Source organism: Prosopis cineraria, unplaced genomic scaffold, assembly GCF_029017545.1.
Source record: "Prosopis cineraria cultivar Desert tree isolate PC_DT_omini unplaced genomic scaffold, ASM2901754v1 PC1, whole genome shotgun sequence".
NCBI classification, from domain to species: Eukaryota; Viridiplantae; Streptophyta; class Magnoliopsida; order Fabales; family Fabaceae; genus Prosopis; species Prosopis cineraria.
Window position 1 is genome coordinate 15,974,979 of NW_026555332.1, and position 25,855 is coordinate 16,000,833.

The 25,855-nt window shown below is 30.1% G+C and overlaps 1 protein-coding gene across 1 annotated transcript; it reads right to left on the bottom strand.

Moving 5' to 3' along the window:
* Positions 1-9,841: 9,841 nt before the first annotated feature.
* LOC129318600 (serine decarboxylase-like) lies at positions 9,842-22,721 on the bottom strand. Its single transcript, XM_054963488.1, has 5 exons — positions 22,571-22,721; positions 11,295-11,433; positions 10,960-11,157; positions 10,754-10,886; positions 9,842-10,420 (listed from the first exon to the last, which is right to left on the bottom strand). Exons 1-5 carry the CDS (start codon positions 22,719-22,721, stop codon positions 9,842-9,844), a joined length of 1,200 nt encoding a protein of 399 aa, XP_054819463.1.
* Between the last annotated feature and the right edge of the window lie 3,134 nt (positions 22,722-25,855).

The following is a 25,855-nucleotide window of genomic DNA, read 5'->3' on the forward strand; positions in this document are numbered from 1 at the left end:
TTTTAAATATTAACAACTCAAACTAGCATTTTATAAATTTATAAATGACTTCTTATTTTTTATATATCAATCTTCAATCTTTTCTCTGAGATAGTGCACAAATCATTACAATTTTTGTACATGTCAAGGTTATTTATATTTTTAATATTGGTTAAGTTTCTTAAATTTTTAAGTCATTTTCTAAAATTTTTTTGGTCAACAAATAATATTCCTCCAAAATATTGCATTATCCAAATTTAATACTCTTCGTACATTACAGTGTTAGGAGTAAAATCAAAAACATTACAAATCAGGACCAACAACACATGTATAAAAATGTTAATTTGAAAGATATTGTGTCAATTCCTAATTTTTAAAACTTTCCCTATGCAATTAGGAGTGATATGGTTCAAGAAAAATGAAAATTGAAGCTCATAAATTAAAATTCACAAATTATACACTAAATTATACACTAAATTACTACTTATTTTGTGAGTCTAGAATTTTTGCTAAACCTTGAAAATTCATAGCTAAATCTATAAAATTCAAATGAGGATGATGTAAAATTCTATTGAAAGATATTAAAGTCATTTAAGTGATAAAAATATTTCAAACTTTTTTTAGTTCCAAATAGTCTAGTTTATTCATCTTTCCAAAGCTACTTTGTTTCTCATATAGAATCTGCACCGTAATGTGAAAAATTCATAACGCACAATTTACATATCCAATTGATCAAGTTTAGGACTTTTTAGAAAGCTTTATTTGTCTAGTTTTATTATAAAAATTTTGATGAGCATTGGATATGGGTTACTATACAATCAAAATTTAGGACTTTTTAGTAACTCTCCTCTATAAAGAGCCTACGTTGGACAATCCCAATCACGCATATTAAAATCATGATTTCAAGGTTAGATTAGGACTCCAAATTGGCCATCATACATCAACACATAGCACTTATACAAACCAAAACCTCATCATAAATTTACATAGTTTATGGACTTACTTATACATTTTTCATCTCTATAAAAGTAATGCCATGGAAAAAATTATTTCCTAGTCCACTTATCATTACTTCTTGCTCTAACTCTTCTCTTGAAAGCTTATAAACTATCATGGTTATTCATTAGGGATGAGATTTGAGATAGCCTCAGTAGTAGACAATAACATTCAAGTATACAAGGCAAAAGTTTCATACATAATATATACTTACATTACATGACTTTATAACTAACATATTGAAATGTTACATGCTCAAACATCATACATGGACTATTTCTTGCTCTAGCTGTTTCTTTTGAAGCTTATAACCTGTCATGGTTATTCATTAGAGATTTGAGAAAACTTTAGTAGTAAACAATATCATTCAAGTATACAGGGTAAAAGTTTCATATAAAACATATACTTGCATTACATGACTTCATAACTAGCATATTGAAATGTTACATGCTCAAACATCATACATGGATCATGGGACACTTAAAAACAAAGCTTCAAACATTCATTTATGATTCATAGAATCAAAGAAACTAATCATACATATCATCATGCAAGCATAAATATCAAGCATGCAATGAAGGACAAGTTTATTACCTTTTGGCTTTACTATTTCTTCTTAGCCTTCCTTGCCTCCATTTGATCCCCCACAACCAAACCTCCAATTCCTTTTTCATGACACTCATGAACTCTAAATATTTATCATAGAGTATTTATGACAATTGTTAGATCTAACGATCGCATTGTCAATAAATGACACCTTACTCTTTATTTAATTCTTGCTTTCTTTATGTCAAGTTTTTACATGAACTTTTCGTGGCATAAAAAAATTCATGTGCCATCATTTTCCCACTCAATTTTTCATAAGGAACTCATTTTTAAACTCAAATTTGATAAATTCTAACTCCTCTCCTTTGAAACACCCTTGATAGTAATTATGGGTATTTGAGACCCTAGATTATTTAATTCTTGCTTGATTTATGTCAAGTTTTTACATGAACTTTTCGTGGCATAAAAAAATTCATGTGCCATCATTTTCCCACTCAATTTTTTATAAGGAACTCATTTTTAAACTTAAATTTGACAGATTCTAACTCCTTTTCTTTGAAACACCCTTGATAGTAATTATGGGTATTTGAGACCCTAGATTATGGTTTCTTCCAAGCTATTTTCATGCTTCATATGCACATGTCTCAAGGCTAGGTTCTAAATCATTTTTCATAAACATAAATGCTTAACTAATAACTACTTAATTCTTTGGAAAATTGGACAGCATTTCTCCTTGACAATTGGCCATCAAAAATTACACCAAGTTTGAAATCAAGTTATCATTCCTTAGTAATTAATAAGTAACATACCTATGATCATTTATAAGCGCTTTCCTATCATTTAATCATCAAAATATCAAGCTTAATATCTTTGGAAAAACAGGGCAGAATCTCATCATTATAAAAACTCAAGCAAAAATTATGAAAAATAGCTCAAAAAGAAGTTCTTCCATACCTCTTCTCAATGCACTAACTTATTCTTGCTTTCTTTACTACTTCCTCCATCTATGCCACTTCAAACTCATCCTCTTGAGAAACTAAAATCATAGAAATGTTCCTCTTGATGACAGGAACAATTATGTGAAGGGACTTTGAGGTAGAAATGTGGTTTTGATGGTGATTTTGGTTGATCCCTAGACCTCTTATGCAAATCCATGAAAGAAGCTTGAAAGTTCTCTCTCTTCTCCGTCCTTGGTCTGACCGAAAATGAGGAGGATGAAATGGGTATAATGGTGTATGAGTGGAGATGCTAATGGAATTGTAATATTTTCTCAAATCTACCATGAGAATATTTTCACTTGCCACTTTCTTTTCCTTAATTCCAAAATATTGTTAACTAATGTGTGGCTATATAAAATATGAATTTTCTTCTCCCAATATGATCCAAAAGCGACGCACCCTGTTCACAATTGGGCTCAAATTTGACTTCTAATAACTTAAATTCTGGATATAGGAAATGGATATATTATCTTAACTCACTACAATTTAAATTATAAGGTAATTCTTATGAGAAATTCCCAACCAATGAAATTGGTATAATTCATCCAAATATTTCCTCCTTTCATATACTGATTTTCTTAATTTTTTAAAATTTTAGGTAATTTATTGTAATTATGCTTTAAAACCCAAATTGTCAAAAATTACATTTTGACCTCAATTGAGCTTGATATTTTCAAGTCAATGTTCAGTTTTATTCATTTTTAACTTTGTGTACTTTCTCATAATCTCATCATATTATGTACATATAATTACCCTTGAACATTGATAATTACTATTTGATTCTAGATAGGCTATTACTCTTACTCACTTCTCTTCTCTTTCCTTTCTTGGACTTAATAGTAATTGAGATATTTAAGAAAAAGTCAAGGATATTTTTCCTATAATAGTTATCCAAATTTAAGAGGTTTTTGTATTTTAAACTCATCCTAGACCATTATCTTCTTAGAGAACTATAGTATATTCTATGATTTCGCAACTTTCTACTAGGTCTATTGTGACCATGAGATCTAACTGTGATCTAGAGATCTAGAGATCTAGCCATAATCTCATTGAGCCCTTTTTAAATCTACTATGATTCTTAGGATCTAACTACGATCCTTCTCTAAAAGATTTAAGACATAAGTATAAAGTTGTCAAATAACTCTACCTCTATTTAATCCAATAACTTTACTGATTATTCTCAAAGACTAATGTTAGATACCTCTATTACCCTCTTAGACCTTATTTATTCTCTTTTAAGCTTATCCTAGACACTTTTAAACTTTAACTTGTTCATTTCTCAATTTTGGACACTTTCTTGAATTCTTTAAAAATATTACATTCTCACCAAAGAAAGAATTTAAAATTATGATTTGGTCCTTAATAATCATTCTATCTTTTCAAATCAACTTAGGGACTTTTGATTAATTGGACTTAGTAGCTTACTAAATTATGGCGTATTCTTGAGCTTCTAAGCCAAAAATTTAGAATGTTACATATCACTTATTCCATTAATGTGCTATAAAAAAAGTTACTTAACAAGAAAAAAATGGAGAGATGAGAAGAAAAAATGTCTTCATTGATTTAAAAGTTTATTTCCTTCACTTTTAATACAAAATATAAAAATATAAAAATATTAAATTGGATGGTTTAATGTTTTAAATGAAATAATTTATATTTTAATAATATTATTAAATTTTATTTTAACAAGACTTCAAGTTGCTTAACAATCCTAAAAAAAATTTAAGGAAAAATTAACTCCAAAAGATGATTAAAGTCATACATGTCGCTATATGTGAACTCCAAGCACGTGCCATGTCAACAAAAAATGAAAAGCTTAATAGTTGTGTAATAAAAGGGATTTTTTACTCCTTGAAAAAATAGTTCAGGATAAAATTGCCCCATTTAAGAGTATAGGGTACTTAGCGCTCCTAAAAAATAAGTGCAGAAATAAGATTGGACTTTAACCCTATAATAAAGAAGGGAAAACAAAGGATCAAATATGTCACGCCCTGAAATATGAGAGTGACTGGCATGGGATATGCACTTAAACACCCATCCCTTAAAGCCTCGATTAAGAAAAGTTCTGAATTAATACATTAGACTTACTATCAACCTAATTATATACATCAAATTTTGCTTTTCAAATAACCAAAATATCAAACTTTTTGTAAAAATTTTGATAATACCTCTTCTATAAGTAAGATCTCTCCAAAATTGTTACAACAAAAATTTTACAATTTATAACTAGTAATACGGAGCTTTACTTCTCAGTGATAGACAATATAACAAGGAGAATCAAGACGCTAACTATAGTCTATATAGAGCAACTAATCATATTTTTCATGACATAATTCATAAATTCATATTTACATCAGTAGAAAATATTTACAGAACAAATCTTCACTAAGCTCAGCAGAAATTTCCTCATTGAAAAGTAGGACGTATAGTATCAGTTACGCTATCTGAGACCAAAATAACTTTTCTAATGAATAATATCCTAGCCATAATATTTTGTAGAATCAAAATGAATAAAATATAACCACTACATGAATTAAATGAGAAAATAATTTCATGTAACAAATTTGTAAACTTGGAATAGAAATTTTAAAGAACTTTATAATAATAACATTTAGATCTATAATAATAAAGTAGCTTTAACATTTGATATTGACAAATCAAAATAATTAATTAAATGTATAAATAAAAATAATGACATTTGCTAATTAAAAACCATTAGAGTGTAAAATCATTAGTTAAATAAAAATTTAAATTTCTAGGGATTTATCAGACTAATTCACAAACGTGGACACACAGTCCACGAGGGCAAATAATCAAACGTGGCTTATTCCACAAACACAAACATGGACACACAATCCAAGAGGATAAGTAACCAAATGCAGCCGAAGTCACGAAACAAATGTGAATACACAGTCCATGAGAGTAATACTAACCAAATGCAGCTTGAAACCATGAAACAAACATGAGTATGAGACCCACGAATAACAAACATGAGAACGGAACTTATGAAAATCAAACTAGCTAGTCATCAACCATGGCGCGCCAACGGCTAACGGAACTACCATTAGCAACTAGTATTCTATATAAAATTCCCTCTAAATCTATTTTTAAACATGCAAGAAAGTCATCACTATCAAAATATAGTTTTCATTCTCAAAATCAAACTCGCATGAAAAATTTTGAGCAATAAAACTTGCCAGAGTAAAATTTCATAATTGATGTCCAAGATTGCATTTATTGGGAAACCAATATTACCAAAGCTGATAAAATAATTTCATCAATCTTGAAAGTATTCTTTGTAAGAAAAAAACACATACATGTTATAATTCAAATATCCTTCAACATCTCTTTACCATTTCACAAGGTAAATATAATTTAATTAATAAAGTATTAAATACGTTATATAATTGTTATTGAATGATCTGTGTAACAAAAATATCTTGAAAAAATAAATTTAATTGATAAATCAGTTGGGACGTTATCGACTTACTTAAAGTACTCCTAGAATTCAAAATTCACCTCATCTAAATATCCTATAAAATATAGTAAGGCTTTAACAGGCTTTCAACGAATTTAATAGTTTCCCTCTAACATTATTACCACTTTAACATCAATACTTAACACATAAAAATTCCTGAATAGCCATAGCTAATTACTCCATTAAAATATCATCTCCTCTTTATCTTTGACAAAGCACCCAATATACCTCATTTCCAAACTCTACAATAAAGCTTTGTAACATTAAAAATCTCTTACCAAATAACTTGTCAATAACCATCCACTCTCAATAATTCAAATATGTTCATGCTGATTTTATAATTTAAGTTCGTAGAGAAATAACAACCAAAACTAAACATGATACTCCCAAGATTCAATAAAATTTCAAAAAAAAAAATAAAAAAAATCAAATAAAACTTCTTCTAATAGTCATTTTGTCAAACACCGTTTTATCCATTAATTCTCAAACGAATACCAAGCCTCTTTCCTTTCAATCTCATCTCCCACAAATTAAAACATTGATATTTAAATCAATTAGCATCCCAAATTCAAATCCTTTAACAAAAAAAAAAAATATTCAATTGAACTTTAAGGAAAAATTTAATCTAATTCATCTGGCATGAGTAAATTTATCTATCAAAAATCATGTTCTTAAACTCAAGCTTTAATTTGATTATCCTTCTAACACACATAACAATTGCAATTTAAGGGGAGAAAATAAAAACCCATTTTTAGCCACGTCACACAAATGCACATACAAAATAAAAGAAGAAAGATGCATCTTGACTTGCCACCAATGCAATAAAAAAATGAAGAGAAAAAGTTGAACCTCCCTAACTCAAGTGTGATCATGACAGAGCAAAACAAAAGGAGGTTCTAGTCAAGTGAAAATGGAGAAAGCAGGACATAGAATGAAGGAGGAAGAAGAAGATCTTGGAACATCCACACAAACAACACAAACGAGAGATGGTCCCATGGCAACGCATTAACAGAGAAGGAGGAAGAAAGATTCAGGCATCACCGTCGCATGAAGAGAAGACCAATGGATGAATAGAGGAGCAGATGAATTTGCAAGTTCGGCCTCGACAGCGATAGATTCACGGTGGTACGGACACTGGCGATGGACTCAACAGCTGGCCTAGCTCCACTCATGCACTGCGGCGATGCACAAGAGAAATGGATTGAGAAGAACAAAAGAACAGAGACTCGACCTCTCTCTAGTTCACACTCACAATAGCGAGGGTCGGCAACCATGGCAAAGAAGGTGGAGGGGAAGGAAAGGACACACCCACCCAACACAAACAAAGGAATGAGATTCGGGCGCACTCACAACTACTGGCGATCGCATGGGAGACGGAAAGGAACTATGGAGGAAAGAAGCCTCTCGATCAATCTCACTCTCTCCTCCTCTGCTAACCGACTCTGCCTTTTTATTTATTTATTTGTTTTAAGGATAAAAGAGTAATTTAAGAGGCTATGGCAAAAATGAAATTCCTATCTTACACCACCAGGATTCGAACCAAGGGCCTAGATGTACACACCTAGAACAATTTCCACGGAACCACTTGTTAAATCCATCCGTGAATTATTTAAAAGTATACTTAAATTATATTATTATTAATTTTAATCTAATTTAAATTTGTGAATCCTTACAAAATAGTGAGCATATTTTAGGATAACTTACCGCTCAACAATAAAGTTTAATTTAGCCACTAATAGACACTAGCATGAGAATTGTAGAATTGAATCTAGAGACCAATTGGGGATAAAATATAATTTCAAACATAGGGTGTGTTTGGATTAAAAAATTTATAACTAAGATTAAGATTCAACTAAGGTTAACAAACTGAGGTTAGAAGAAAAGTCAGTTGATGTAATGTGATTTATGTTTGGATACCATTTTTTTTAGAAGTTAGTTAGATAAACTGAAATTTGTTTGGATGATTTAATTTAAAAATTAGTTGAGATATTTAATGGCAAAAATAAGCATAAATTTTTTTAATAAATATATGCATTTTAATTAATAAAAAGTAAACAGGCACCTATGATCTATTAATAAATATATGCATTTTCATTTCAATATTATTTATAAATGACTCTCAACAAATTTCTTCACAATTAATTAAGATTTTAAAATTAGTTAACTCTCTAAAATTCTAATAAGTTTTCATCTTTATTTATATTATATATTTATTTATTTATTGCTTACATGTCTAATGAAAACAATTATGTCCGAAGCATTTTTTATCATTAAATATGAGTATCTCTTTTCTTAAGAGAATTTAAAATTTAATTTATTATATTATAAGGAATTAATTCCTCCCATTAAGTCTAACCTCATAAGTTACATGTTCTAATAAGGCACTTTTTTTCATCATGTTCACAAGAAAGTAAAAGAAAAAATTTGCAATAAAAAGTTAAAGACATGAAGTATAAATATTACAAAAACAAAATCTTATAAATAGGACCAAACCCAGCATGGTGCCAATATCATTTCAACGAAAGCCACCTTTTTATTGTAGTTGTCTTCATCCCTCTGTTCTACTCTCAGCCATAGCCACCACCATTAGTGGAGCCTTGCTCGATCGGAGCAGACACGTGGCAGTCTTTACCTTCCCCTACGCCACTCATACCACTCCTCTGCTTAACCTTGTCATTGCTGCTCCTCATATGAGCTTCTCCATTTTCACCACCCTACAGAGCAAGCATTCCCTCTTATCTTTTAAACTCAGCAACACCCTCCCTAAAGTTTTACACTGTCTCCGATGAAATCCCTGACGGTCTCGACCTCACCAACCACCACCCATTCGGAGGCTGAACTTCTCTCTTAAAGCTGGTCCTCAGAACCTAAAACAGGGCCTAAGTATGGTGGTTTCAGAAAGGAATCTGAGAGTGACGTATGTGATTTCTAATGCTTTCGTGACTTCATCTCTTGTTCTTGCTCAAGAGTATGGTGTGCCTTGGATTGCTCTCTGGACTTCGTATACTTGTTCTCTCTCTGCTCACTTCTACACACAATTGATTTGCGAAAAGCATCGTGTTGGCAGTGGTGATGAAGATGGAAGCTTGGCTTTCATCAATCTTAGCTTTTCAAAGATGCGAATCCAGGATTTACCAGAAACCATTAGACACACTTTCATTATTTTTGTCTTCAATTTTGGAAAATAATCTGAATCATTATAAGTAAAGCTGCAATCTGGTTCTTCAGTATTAGCTTGCGAGGTCACGGGAGAAGAAAGCACAGTGGAATGAAAAGCAGAGCTCATGCTCATGGGTTAGATAAATGAGAGGAAAGAGAAAGCACAAAAATTTAAAAGCTAATCAATGCTTCCCAACGGCTAGATCAACGCAACGCAAGACAAAAAGCCACTGTTGATAGCTTCTAAATTAACGCTCGTTTAACTCTAACTGAGGTTGGTATATTTTGTTAATCCAAACATTATTTTTTAACTTTTTTACTCTCTAACCTCAGTTTGATTCACTCTAATAGAGGTTAGAATGTAAACCAAACATGCACATAATCATTCTTCTAATTACGACTCAACAAGTTATTTACCTTCCTCAATGATTTTTTGTTTTCATTATTAAGACAATCATGCAAGCAACAAGATGGAGAGGCCGAAAATGAACCAACTTTGAGAATCTCACACTACAATACCATATAAATACACCTCAGAGTCAATTTATAAGGTGTAAATTACCCACTTGTGAAAAATACTTGAAAGACAAGAACCGATTGACAAAAAATAGAATCGAAACACTGGAAAAATAATGAATTTAGCTAAGAATCAAACTGGAATATACCAAGTGACACCATCTTATCATCATGAAATTAGCTTCTTATGGGAAGAACAAGCACAATTCTTAGCACAAATATCTTTAGCAATACAGGGAGCTTTCTTGCCTTCATTATCTTGATACCAAATTAATGGATTCTCCACAAACTCTGTCACAAACGAATCCAGCATTTCCATGGTCACATGTTGCAACACCACTATGCCTGACATTTTCCCTTCATTAACTAGAATCCACTTATGACCAAATGCATCATCAAGAGGTCTCTCAAATACTATGATATTGCTAAACTTGTTCAGCATGACTCCAATTCCATAGCCCTTCAAGCAATTTTGAAGGTAGATCGCTTTGTTGATGCACTCATTCACATCTTGAAGGCCATTAAAACCTCTCTTATCGGGAACATACCAGAGGAAAATTGAAGCATGGCCTCCTTGGCTTCCTGAGATGGCAGTGTCTCTCGAAGCAATGTATTCTACTTCTCTAGAGAGAAGTTCGACATAATTTAAATGAGTTATCAGGACACCACATGGGATTGGACATCCAAGAAATTTATGGCCTGAAACAGTTACACTTCCAATAGGTTTCTTGAATGAAATTTGTAGTGCCTATACATAAGTTAAATAGAATTAATTCAAAAGTTGTTTTTAATTCAATTCACTAAGCTAACTATACCACATATGTAAGGTTATGCATTAGGGATTTAAAATTTGAACAAATCTTTTATTGAGGATATATAAGAATAATGGGGGGAATCCGGTTCTGCATAACTTCTTTTCTTTATCTGGATCTTTTGAGATAGAGTAAATTAACAATCAAACCATGCACATCATTTTTAGTATTTATAACTATTTATCATTATGATATTAATACTAATAATTTATGTAATTGTTAACATATACTGTTGTAGGTTAGATATTTTTAGTTAAATTGTTACTCACTCCGTTAATAAATGGGAGCATCATTCCAAATAAAGCTGCATCACATTGAATGTAGAATCGTTCTTGTGTGAAGCCACAGTCCTTAAGTATTTGTGGTACAAGATCAAGGTCATCAATGCCTCCTTTTATAGTTTTACCACCAAAAGGAAAACAGATGTTGCATTTAAACAATATATATTGACATTGAGAGAAGAGATCGAGAGAGAGTACCCAGATTTAGGTTGACGATGGCCGGCTTGTCCTGGTGAGCAAGAAGTGAAGCCTTTAATTCATCATAGTCAATCTCACCAGAGGGTCTAGTCCCAACTATCACACACTTGACTCTAGATATTCTTGCTATCTTGAGCAGTGAATAATGCGATTCTTTTGATATGTACAAAACTCCATCTGGATATAGTTCCCTCCTGTGAGTTTATGATACTTACATCATTTTCATTATTGTATTTTTAATTTATGTTAATTTAAAAAGGAAATAGTGTATAATATATATTATCATCTTTATTTTAATTTAATATAATTGAAAATCGCATGCAATACCGACCCCAACAAGATTCCATAAAGATTGCCTTCAGTTCCACCATTTGTAACGTATCCCCAATACTCACTCTTCTCGATTTCCCAGAGTTTGGCAAACCAATTTAATACACACAGCCTGCATTGTTTAAGCGAAAACATATCAACTTCATCAATGCCCCATAGTTGATTTCATGATTAACAGGATACCCTGCATGCCTATACATTACAAAAAAAAAAAAAAGACTCTTAGCGGCGATAGTAAAAGTCACCACTGAAAGTGTGACTTTTTGCGGTGACATTTGAAGTCACCGCTGATTATCAGGCTTTTAGCAGCAACAAGTCCATGTCATCGTTGAAGGTCTAAGTTTCAGCAGCAACATATAAGTCGCTACTGAAAGTTTCAATTAGCGATAATATTTTAGAGTCGCCACTGATTGTTAACATATTTTAAAATATGTTATAATTTTTTAAAAAACTTATGTTATAAGTTTTAGCGGTGACATATAAATCACCACTGAAAGTTGAGAATTAGCGATGACTTTTTAGTGTCACTAATGAAAATTTGATTTTGTATTATCATCATAATTTTTTATTCTTATTTATCTAATATTTAATATTTTAAGACATTAATTTTGTTGTATTATTATAATTTTATAATGAATATATAAAATAACATAATGAGTTTTTATTTAATATATTCTATGGTTAAATTATAACTTTAAGATAAGGTTAAAGTATTATTTAATGCTAATGAGCTAGAGTAAAGAATTAAGTTAAATTATATTATTTTACGTGTGTGCTTGGATTAAAAATTTACAACTGAGGTTAAGATTCAACTAAGGTTAGCAAATTAAGATTAGAAGAAAAGTCAGTAAATGTAATATGATTTATGTTTAGATTTTTTTTAAAAGTCAATTAAATAAACTGAAATTTGTTTGGATAATATTATTCAAAAGCTAATTGAGATGTTTAATGGCCAAAATAAGCATGAAATTTTTAATATATATTCTTTTGACTAATTAATAACTAAAAAACTTAAATTTAAAATTATAATTAATAAGTTAAAAATCTTAAATGTTCAAGATAGAAGAGAAGAGAGAGAAAGGATAAGCCATGGGATTAACGAAGAAGTCAATAACACTATTTGTTTATAATAATTAGACATGTGATATTTATATTTATTCATTCATATAATGATATTTCATCTAATCTAATATTTCAATTCAAACTCGACAATTAATACCAGTAACTTTAAAACTTGATGCCATTTAAAAAAAATTAACAATTATAAACTAATGCATAATCATTAATATTTTTACTATTTATTCTTAGATACTTTCTATATTATAATTATAAATATGGATGGTAAAATACATAATATAATAACCTCAAGAAGTAAAAAAATTAAAATAAATAATACAAATGATATAGTATCAATTATATTTATAGTTTACTTTAAACAAATAAATAATATAATTTGCAATTTTATAAATTAAAAGAATTAAATTGAAGTATTTAAGGATAGTAATGATATTTTATAATATTTAATCTTTAATATGTATATATATATGTGTGTGTTTGTATAGTTTAATATTATATATATATATATATATATAATTATGCAACAATAGATTATAGGTTCATTCTATCTTAGTGGCAAAATGGTTGAACACAAAAGGAGGTGGTCATGGGTTCAAACCTTGGAGGAGACAACATTCAAAATGGAAATATAAATTGGTAATGTAATAACATGTGGCGTGTGGTGGGAGTGACACATGAAGTGTGACATGGCACCACGTGGCGTGAGGTAAGGGTGACATGGCACCAAGTAGTGCAAAGTGGGACCCTATGTGGAGGGTGACGTGGTGCCACGTGGTATGAGGTGAGGCACCACGTGGACAGTGATATGGCACCATGTGTGTAAGTAAACCAACATTACTTTTCAGCAGTGACAAAAAAGTCATTGCTGATTGGTAGTTTTCGTAGTGATAAATGTCACCACTGATACTTAACATTCAGCGATGACTATTTTGTCACCGCTAATGTGTGGTTTTTACTGCAACAAAATGTCACTGTTGATTTTTAACTTTCAATGGCAACTATCTTTTGGCGGCGACAAATTTTCTTTTCTATAGTGACATTTGCAGCCATCGATTCTCAACTCTTAGTGGCAACTTTTATTATCATCGTAGATTGAATTAGCGACAAGAGCTCTTGCAGAAATATTGTTGTGACTTTTTATCGCTGCTGAAAACTTTCAATGGTGACTTTTTAGCTTTTAGTGGCGACAAATGTCCCTGCTGAAAGTCAAGTTTTTGTAAAGTGAAGACCATTTATCAAAAAGAGTTAGAAACAAGGGAGAAAGAAACAAGCAAGAGTATCATTTTTTTTAATATATATAGTTATTAACCCCAACTTTATTTGATATGGGACCTTAGCCTATTATCACTTGTTAAGAATTGAGGGGGACAAGCAAGTATGGCCAAAACAATACTATATCTTAATTCAAAACTCCTAAGGTTTGAGATCCTTTCTCTTTATTTTATATTATTTATTAACTCTAACTTTATTCAAAGTGAGACTTCTTAGAACAGTTTAAATCCACTCACATCTGGACAAGCTAACACAAGGTATAGATGATGTACTCAAAAAATCTTTGATGCAGAATGTAGATAGAAGCGAACAATGTTAAAGGATTACCCAGAGACACTGATCTTTTAGATGAGTTAGAGTCCAAATAGCAAGAAATGACATGAGCCAGCTTTGCATTAGTGTGGACCCTTTTGAACTCAGAGATTATAGGTATGATAATTGAATGTTTATTCTCTGAAGGAGCTTTCTGTTTCTGCATTTTTTCATCTTCATTGTTGATAAGTGAAACTTGATATCCAGCAACGGCTAATGAAAGGAAAGGTAACATTGCATTCTCCGTTACTATTTCACTTGTGTATGTTGGAGATCCAAAATGGGAGTATAGTGATATATATAGTTCTCCACTATAAATTATGCGAGGTGCACTACAAAAAGAATAACTTTTAGTGGTGACACTAAAAAGTCATCGCTAATTCTCAACTTTCAACGATGACAGTAAAATTTACTGCTGAAAGTGTGACTTTCTGCGACAACATTTGAAGTTGCCATTGAAATAGTGACTTTCTGCAACGACAAGATATAATCGCCACTGATTGTCACACTTTCAGCGACGACAAGTGCATGTCACCGTAGAAAGTCACACTTTCAGCGGTGATGTTTATTATCACCGTTGAAAGTTGAGAATCAGCGGTGACTTTTTAATGTCGCCACTGATTGTTAACATATTTTAAAATATGTTATAATTTTTTTTAAAAAATTATGTTGTAAGTTTCAGTAGCGACATACAAGTCGCCGCTGAAAGTTGAGAATTAGTGGTGACTTTTTAGTGTCGTCGCTGATTATCAACATTTTTATAATTTTTTTAAGAAAATTATATTGTAAGTTTCATCGGCGACATACAAGTCACCATTGAAAGTCGAGAATCAACGGTGACTTTTTAGTGTCGCCGCTAATTGTTAATATTTTTATAATTTTTTTTAAAAATGATGTTGTAAGTTTCAGCGGTGACATACAAGTCACCGCTGAAAGTCGAGAATCAACGGTGACTTTTTAGTATCACCGTTGATTGTCAACATTTTTATAATTTTTTTTAGTGATATTTCTTACGCTTTCGAAATTAAATTTTATGAAAAGTTTAATTTTTGTGTTTTCAAAATTAGATTAAAGTATTTTCCATAGGAAAAAATATATTTTTGTTTTACCAATTTCATGATGTTCTTTTTATTTAAATTTCAATTTATTTCCATTTTTATTTATTTAACCAAGTTGTATGTATGTATGTATGTATAGATACACATACATACATATCTTGTAATATTACAACTGGAGAGAGGTTTATATTAAGAGATAGAAAAGGGGCCATTTAACTCAATGCCTGCAAAAATTAAAAGTCTTTGGATTTTATAGAAGTTTAGAAAAATCATGGTTAAATTAGCTCTTTTGATTTGCTTCACCTAATTACCCTTTTTTGTGCTTAAATTATTTTTTGACAAGATTCAACTCTTGTTTTTCTTTTGCTTTTTCTTTTTCTTCTTTTGTCATATTTGTTTTTCACCCGTGATTTCTTATGTCTTTTCTATTTCAGAAAGAATTTGAATATTCTGCACAAATATCTCTTTCAAATTTTTCTCTTATTTAATTTATTCTATTTTTTATTTTTGGGATTTCTATTTGTTCTTCAATTCTTTTATAATGTATTTCTTTATTTCTACTCTTTTATTTCTCGTTCAAGTTCACTATTCCTATTTGGCTGTAGACTGAGACTCTTAAGACTTATCTTATTCTTCTTTTTTTTACTTAGATCCTAATATCTTATCGAACCATCTCATATTTCTATTTTTACAAGTTTTATTTTCTATTGATATTGTTCTTCCTAAACTTAATAGGAACACCACTGCCTAACTTCCCTATTCTTTCATAGGATTTTTGAATATTATATTTTTTGAATATTCTCTGTTTGTTACTAAACTTACTTGGCAATATCATTTTTTTATAAGTTATATGTGATATTATGTTCATGTATCTTTGTTGATTTATTTCAAAGTGGGTGTTATCTATTTCATTTTCTATTTCTTTTTCTATATTTTCTTCAGCTTTTATTTTACTAGTTATAATGAAGAACAATAAATTCTACTATTTTAAAATATGGACAAATAATTAATATTATAAATATCATCGGATTAAAGTTATGCAATGAAATAAAAATGTAAAAAGAAATACATAGTGATACAAAATAAGAAAAAACTAGAGTTAGGAAAATACAAGCCCCTTCTAAGAAAAATAAAAAAAAAATTATATATAATATTCTTATAAAAGATATATGAGACATAAAAAATATTTCCTGAAAAAACATAGAAAAACCTTTAGAAAAGATAATTTTAAAAAAGATAAAATAGAAATAGTTTGTTATAAATGTAAAAGATTTGGCCATTTTTATAATTTTTTTTAAAAAATTATGTTGTAAGTTTTAGCGGCAACATACAAGTCACCACTGAAATTAAAGAATTAGCAGTGACTTTTTAGTATCGCCGCTGATCGTCAATATTTTTATAATTTTTTTTTAAAAATTATGTTGTAAGTTTCAGCGGTAACATACAAGTCGTCGCTAAAAGTTGAGAATCAGCAGTGACTTTTTAGTGTTGCCGCTGATTGTCAACATTTTTATAATTTTTTTAAAAAATTATGTTGTATGTTTAAGTAGCAACATACAAGTCGCTGCTGAAAGTTGAGAATCAGCGGCAATTTTTTAATGTCACCACTGATTGTCAACATTTTCATAATTTTTTTAAAAAAAATTATGTTGTAAGTTTCAGCAGCGACATACAAGTTGAGAATCAGTGGCGACTTTTTAATGTTGTCACTGATTGTCAATATTTTTATAATTTTTTTAAATTATGTTGTAAGTTTTAGCAGCGACTTTTTAGTGTCGCTACTGATTGTCAATATTTTTATAATTTTTTTTAAAAAATTATGTTGTAAGTTTCAGCAGCGACATACAAGTTGCCGCTGAAAATTGAGAATCAATGATAACTTTTTAGTGTCACTGCTGATTGTCAACACTTTTATAATTTTTTTAAAAAAATGATGTTGTAAGTTTCAGTGGCGAGTCGAAAATCAGCGGTGACTTTTTAGTGTCGCCGCTGATTGTCAACATTTTTATAATTTTTTTAAAAAATTATGTTGTAAGTTTCAGCGGCGACATGCATGTCATCGCTAAAAGTCGAGAATCAGCAACAACTTTTTATTGTCGCCGCTAATTGTTAATATTTTTATAATTTTTTTAAAAAAATTATGTTGTAAATTTCAGCAGCGACATACAAGTCGTCACAGAAAGTCAAGAATCAGCGGTGACTTTTTAGTGTCACCGCTGATTGTCAACATTTTTATAATTTTTTTAAAAAAATCGTGTTATAAGTTTCAACAGCGACATATAAGTTGCCGCTGAAAGTTGAGAATCAGTGGCGACTTTTTAGTGTTGCCGCTAATTGTCAACATTTTTATAATTTTTTTAAAAAATTATGTTGTAAGTTTCAACAGCAACATACAAGTCATCGTTGAAAGTTGAGAATCAGCGGTGACTTTTTAGTGTCATCGCTGATTGTTAACATTTTTATAATTGTTTTTAAAAAATTATGTTGTAAGTTTTGACGGCAACATGGCTGAAAGTTGAGAATCAGCCGCAACTTTTTAGTGTCGCCGCTGAAAATGAGACTTTTAGCGGCAACTTTGAATGTCGCCATTAAAAGTTTGATTTTGTATTATCATCAAAAAATTTAATTTTTATTTATCTAATATTTAACATTTTAAGACATTAATTTTGTTGTATTATTGTAATTTTATAATGACTATGTAAAATAACATAATGAGTTTTCATTTAATATATTCTATGGTTAAATTATAACTTTAAGATAAGGTTAAGGTATTATTTAATACTAATGAGATAAAGTAAAGAATTAAGCCAAATCATATTATTTTACGTGTGTGTTTGTATTAAAAAATTTACAACTAAGGTTAAGATTTAATCGAGGTTAGCGAACTAAAATTAGAAAAAAGTCAGTAAATGTAATATGATTTATGTTTGAATATGTTTTTTTTTTAGAGGTCTATTAAATAAACTAAAATTTATTTAGATAATTTTATTCAAAAGCTAGTTAAAATGTTTAATGGCCAAAATAAGCATGAAATTTTTAATATATATTTTTTGACTAATTAATAACTAAAACAAATTAAATTTAAAATTATAACTAATAAGTAAAAAATCTTAAATATTCAAGATAGAAAAGAAGAGAGAGAAAGCATAAGTCATCAGATTAATGTAGAAGTCAATAACACTACTTGTTTATAATAATTAAACATTTGATACTTAAATTTATTCATTCATAGAATGATATTTCATCTAATCTAATTTTTTAATTTAAATTCTACATTTAACACCAATAACTTTAAATCTTGATGCTAGTTTAGAAACATAAATAATTATAAACTAATGTATAATCATTAGTATTTTTACTATTTATTCTTAGATATTTTTATTTTATGATTATAAATATGAATATTAAATAAATAATATAACAACCTCAAGAAGTAAAAAAAATTAAAATAAATAGTACAAATGATATTGTATCAATTATATTTATAGTTTACTTTAAAAAAAATAAATAATATAATTTATAATTTTATAAATCAAAAGAATTAAATTGAAGTATTTAAAGATAGTAATGATATTTTATAAAATTTAATATTTAATATACATGTGTGTTTGTATAGTTTAATAATATGTGTACATGTATATATATATATATATATAATTATGCAATAATAGACTACAGGTTTATTCCAGCTCAGTGGTAAAATGTTTGAACACAAAAGGAGAAAGTTACGGGTTCAAACCTTGGAGGAGACAATTTTCAAAATTGAAATATAAATTGGTGAAATGATGACATGTGGCATGTGGTGAGAGCGACACGCGGAGAGTGACATAGCGCCACATGGCATGAGGTGAGGGTGACACGTGAAAGATCACATGGCGCCATGTGGCGTGTGGTAAGAGCGACACATGACATGGCGCCACGTGGTGTGAGGTGGGGCACCATGTGGACAGTGACGTGGTGCCATATGTGTAAGTGAACTAACATTACTTTTTAGAAGCTTTCGCGGCAACAAATGTTGCCATTAATACTTAACATTTAGCAGCGACAAAAATAGTCACCATTGACGTGTGGTTTTTGCGGCAACAAAATATCGCCGTCAATTTTTAACTTTCAACGGCGACTATCATTTGGCTACAATAAAATTTCTTTTTTACGGTGACATTTGTCATCGCCGATTCTCAACTTTCAGTGACAACTTTTATTATCACCGTAGATTGAATCAGCGACAGGAGCTCTTGCGGCGACATTATGGCCACTTTTTGTCGCTATTGAAAACTTTCAGTGGCGACTTTTTGACTTTTGGCAGTGACAAATGTTACCGCAGATTCTTAACTTTCAGCAATGACTTTTATTATCATCGTAGATTGAATCAGCAACAAGAGCTCTCGCGGCGACATTGTGGCAATTTTTTGACTTTTTGTCACCGCTAAAAGTTAATTTTTTTTGTAGCGGTGGGTGGAGAATTCAAACACTAACTAATATAGTTGGTAAGATATAATTAGTCCCATAACACAATAGTAATCCTAGTTGTGTTTTATCTACCATAATATATACAGGATACTCAAGGGCTAAAGCTATACACACACAGTCCACCTTTAGTCGTCATTTTGTTGATGAACATGGTATTCATCACTGTGAGGAGACCTGAGCCATTCATAGTTAATATAGTTGGTCTAGATTTAAAGCTTTTACTTGTATTATTTTCTACAAAATTCTAGTTAAGAAGTTGTCTTTATTTCTTTATATTGTATTTACCAAAATAAAAATGTTTAATATTAAATAGGAAAAGTTAATGTACAAAAATTATAAAAGTTTTAAATGTTAAATTTGAACTGTATAGATTAAATCTAGAGTGTCTAGATCGGTGATGAGCTAATTTATCAAAAAAATTTATAATTTTTATAATTTTTTATTCTAGTAAATAAAAAATAAAGAAAAAGATAATTAAAATTCTAACAAATAATTACAAAAAATGATTTTCTAAAAGACATTTCAAATTAAAAATGTTAAATCTATACTCTCTTAATTAAATATAAATGATCTAGATCTTGTTCTCATCACTTTGTTAAGCACAGAAGCTAATGCCATGCACACAAAGCCAAAGGCCTCATCTGTGATGAAAAAGGGAATTGGATAAAAGATTTTTTTAAATATCTTGGCTATTATCCTAGCATAATAGTTGAACTCTTAGGTATTCTTGAAGGGCTCAACCTTTGTTGAAATAACAAGTTTTCTAAAATCAATGTTTACTCAGACTCTATTGAAGCTCTTTCACTCATCCACCCTGCCTTCAACAACAATCATCCTCTTTCTGAAGCAATCATTAAATTAGAGGCTAGATGATTATTTTTGATCATGTATATATATAAGTCAATAACTGCGCATGCAAGCTCTTAGTAATAGTTTAAATATTAAGATTTTAGACGTTCTATCCTTAGGGTGCAATAGCTTTTCGAGCACTGACATAACTTAATGATTGTCTTTTGCATGATTTTTGCATGGCATTTCTCATTCAGGTTAAAAAAGAAAAAAAGGCCTCTTGGATCTTGGCCTAATGTCACCAAAACTCTTCTTTGAAAGAAGAGGTTACAATGTGGTTTCAAGCTCTAGTGTGCGGGTAATATGTGTGGGGTATTTCCCCCACCCTCCCCCCAAAAATAAAAAAGAATTAAGTTAGGGTAAAATTTAAGTATAATCCACACAAATTTATCAATACATAGAAAGTAAAATATTTTCTACAGTACATCAAAATTTTGATTAAACTAGCAATATGTTCACAGCATGCATGGATGATACAACTAAATAATTTATTAATGTATATAAAAAAACAAAATATTTTATAGCATATAACTTTTTCATTTAGCCAGAAATATACTCGTCATACATGAAATTAAAAAAAATGATAAACGTCATTTAATGGTTTGTGAATTAATTTTGTGGGTCCATAAGATGACCACAAATTAAATTAAGGGTTAAAGTTCATTTTTACCTCTATATTTATTTTTTAAGAATGTTAGGCACCTTATATTTTTTGAGGAACAAAAAACCCCCCTCAATTAATGAACCGTTAACCCTACCATTATATGTTAACGTGATATATGTGTGGGGCCCATACATAATGACATGTATGACTTTAACCATATACTTTGTGTTAATTTGCCCCTCTTTTTTCAATACCACTGAGCACCCTAAAGTTTATTTCTAGAAGTGTTAGATACCTTGAAGTTTTATTAAAATAAAATTTAATAAATATTGTTAAACTATTAAGTATTTAAATATTATTATCTAAAACATTATACCACCCAATTTATTATTTTAATATTTTTTTAATTTTGTATTAAAAATGAAGTGAATGAATCTCTAAATTAATGAAGGGATTTTTCCTTTTCATCTCTTCATTTTTTTTTCTTGTTAAGTAACTTTTTTTGTAATACATCAATGAAGCAAATGATATCTTTCAAATAAACATTTTTTGTTGCCATTTTGTTGGTCCTAATTGTTATATATCTGATTTTACTCCTAATACTAAATCATATAGAGAGTATTAAATTTAGATTATGCAATATTTTAGAGGAAAATTGTTAGTTAACAAAAAAAAAAGAAACTTAACTGATATTAAAATTAAAAATATAAGTAAGTTTCGACACGTAGAAAAAAGCATAATAATTTATGTACTGTCTCAAAAAAAATTAAAGATCGATAAAAAGTCATTTATAAATTTATAAAATGTTAATTTGAGTTGTTAATATTTAAAAGTAATTCATAAATTTTGAATGAATATTTATAAATAATAATATTTAAATTATTAAATGTGAAAATATTTTATATTTTGTAATATTTATTAAATTTTATTTTAATAAGACTTTAAAGTACCCAATGCTCTTTAAAAAAGATTTTAAGGTGCTCAGCGCTTTTGAAAAAAGAGTTTATGAATAAATTAGTATTAAAGGATCTAGTCAGAATCATACCTATCACTGTGCGTGGCCCCATGCACGTGTCATGTCAACATATAATGATAAAGTTAACAGTTCCTTAACAAAAATATTTTTGCTCCTCAAAAAAATAATTCAAAAATAAAATTATCTCATTTAAAAATATATGATACCTATCACTCCTAAAAAATAAATATAAAAATAAAATTAAACATTAACCCTTAAATTAATGGCCACTGATGGGCCCACATTTATTGTGCATGGCCATAGTCTTGGGACCGCTAGCCGAGGTCTCTCCCTTTTACTTTTACCTGCGTTTCCTAGCCATTCAATTTGTGAGGCTTTTATATGACCACCAACGTTAGCGCCAGCTGTAGTCCACTATATCATCACTGTACAATTTGCTCTTAAAAAGGGGAAAAAAAGAGAGTTTTAGTTCGTGTATATAAAAAAAAGGGAAATGACAATCAAGTCCCAAAAGACCAATTTTATACTAGTTAACTCTCAAGTAATTCTAAAATGCCAATGAAGTCCTAAGTCCTTAAGTAGTATTTTCATATAATGAAAAAGGACAAAAATGCCCTCATTTGGCCAATGAATTTGAGCTTGGTTGTTCTTTTCTCTACCGTAGAGATCTCTTGCAACTGAGTAGAGAAGAGCTGTCCATTCTTTCCTTGCCCTACCATTAGCAACATACACCGGCGATCGTTCTCTTTTCTGCCTTAAGCGATCACTTGCAATCGAGTAGAGGAAAGCTGTTGATCTCTTCTTTGCCATAACCGCTAGCGACAAACACCAGCGATCAATTGAATAAGGAAGCTATTTGTCTCTTCTTTGTCTTCTCTCTGCTGTAAGTCTATATGTTTGACTGGACATTGCGAGATGGTGCTTCTCATCTTTATTGTTTAGAGAAGAGATTTTGCATCTATCATTTTGTGTGCTATTTCTCCCAATTATATTCCTTTTTTTTATCGATTCTACCTGCATAATTTCTAGTGCATTTGCTTTGTTGTCTTTATCGATTCTGCCTGCATAATTTTTATATGGCTATCACCATTATATGGCTATCACTATATAACAGTATATACCTAAGATGTGGGGCAGGTCCTGATAAGAACTATATAAAGTTTTTAATATAAAAACTAAATTTTTGTTTCCATTTGTTAATATATCATTATACTCTGTTTCCATAATCACCAATTGTCATTGTTGATACCATCTTTGCTTTCATCGCTATTTTTTTGTCCACCACTGCTGTTGCAACCATAAACACCATACTTACAAGCAAACCACTGTCACGGCTGCCACTGCCACCACTATCACCTCTCCCTTACAGTTTGCTAATGTTACCTCAAACCTTTGTTAACATCACCAGTATTTTTGCCAATAGTTGAATGTTGTGCTGACTAGACTTGTGCTCTTCATCTTCACTTGTTATGTAATTTGATGTGTTTTACATTGATACACTAAACACATGACAGTATGTAGATTTATACAATGAATAGCATACATAATACTATTCTTTGCTGCTTGCTTATGCTATTAGGTCTTGTTTTATATTGTTTAGTTGGGCTATTACAAAGTGATGTGATGCCCTATAGTTGCCAAGTGTTGCTTTTGGATTGGTTTATGGATTTCTATGATGGCTCATGGCTCTGATTTCCAAGTAATTGCCTTGGATTTTGCAGTGTGTTGGATCATCTTGGGATGAGCTGAAGCACATAAGACAAGCAGTTGGGTTCTTAGTAAGTGTATCTTGTATTTTTTATATGAATAATTTCAAGAGAGCTGTAGAATATAAAAAACATCAAGAAGATGAAAGTAATTAGGCACATATTTATACCATGTTAGATTTCGAAATTGAAGTCATCATAGGTCCTAGTGCTACTGCATTTGCACTAATGTTATCTTTTGCCCATTCCATTGCCAAGTTCTTTGTGACTTCATTCATAGCCCCAGAATGAAACTATATAGATTAGTTACCTTTGCTTTTGATTTCTAATACATAAGCAACGAGTTTAAAACATAACATGATGTAGATAACGTATTAATTTAAGACATATAGTGTTTGAAGCTACCTTGAAGTATAGTATCATACCTAACATAAATGATTAGATACACTGCTTTGTTTTTTTGAAATATGGATATTTCTCAGCTTTTTGTGTCAATTTTCTCAAGCTTACCTTGATATATATATTATAGTCAAGTGTGGTAAGGAATAGCAAAAATACCTTTAGATGCTGTATAGGCAGACAAGAGAGGTAGAGCTTTCACACCAGAAATAGAGGAGATAAAAATTATGCTACCATATCCTGTTGCTATTCAAGTCACAAAATTGTTACTTATGTTAAATTTACTACCAATGCCAGCTAAACTGCCAATACTATTGATGTTATAAAAAAGAACAAAACTCAGTTTTAAGTAACTTAACAGCAAGTTTTAAAACCATTGAATCCTCTAGTCTAATCATGACCTTATGAATGGTGGGAGTGTCAGTATTGAGGATTTTTATTGCATATCACCTTATGAATGGTGCCCTTTAAGTACTCTTAGAAGTCAGAAAACTGAATTTAGGTCATTAATGGATTGGATTGCAAATAGATTCTAGAGAAACTAAGATGATTTCTTTCTTAAGCATAAATTTTCAAAAGGTACCTTTGGTAATTATAGTGGCCTGATGTTTTCAAAAATGACCACTATTAGTTTGTTAAAATTGAGCATGCGTCTAACTCTGGATGCAGCATCAGGTGTGATAAACTACTTGCAATTTATGCTATCCTTTTTCTCCTTCTTCATATTTCCCAAAATTTTAATTAATCCAATAAAAGTTGCCACCCTACATGTTCACTATTCCATAACAGTGTATCTATATGTGGTGTGTTTTTGGGTGTAACATTTGGCTGAATCTGTTTATTTTCTTTTATTGCAGACCAGAAAAAAGTAATTTGCAATTGAGACACCAAGAAATTATGGACAACAAGAAAGCTACAACAAAAAAGAAGTTTGGATACGACAACTTCAAGAAAGAGTTTCTAAAAAAAATGAAGGAAAATTCAATGGTCTTATAGAAGCCAATGATTCAATGCGAGTGGCGAAAATTATCTATATAACGTGTATTTCTTGCCAATTGAAACAACTGGGTTGCTACTTATATTACTTTAATTATATGGTGATCCAATTCAATGTAACAAATGAATCATGGAATTTTCTAATTTCATTATCATTTCAGGACAAGTGAAGTGATATAAAACACTCTTTGTGACTATCAAGCAAGCTGAACAAGCAACCAAATCAATTATATATAGCCAATGTCGCAATTGTTTGTCAAAATTTTGGGTGGGATAACTATTGAATTTCTTAAGAAAGTTATTGTTCTAGGACAAAGCTCCAGTCATTTGCAACTGAAATATCAAATTTTGCAACTTCGTTAGGAAAATTTTGCAACTGATACTCAAAATTTTGGATTGAAGAACTATTAAATTCTTACAAGAGTTAAATCTTTTACAACATGGCTCTACTAATTTGCAACTGAGACACTACATTTTGCAACTTCTTTTGGAATAATTTACAACTCGTACACGAAATTTTGGATCAAAGAACTATTAAATTCCTACAAGAGTTATTCTTTTAGGACAATATTCCGGTAATTTACAATTGAAACACCCAATTTTGTAACTTTCTTAGGAATAATTTGCAATTGGTACTCGAAATTTTGGATCAAAAAACTATTAAATTTGTAGAAAAGTTAAATTTTTTAGGACAATGTTTTAGTAATTTGCAACTGAAATACCAAATTTTACAACTTTCTTAGGAAGCATTTGCAGCTGGTACTCAATATTTTGGATTGAATAACTATTAAATTCTTACAAAAGTTATTCTTTTGGGACAATGTTCCAGTAATTTGCAACTGA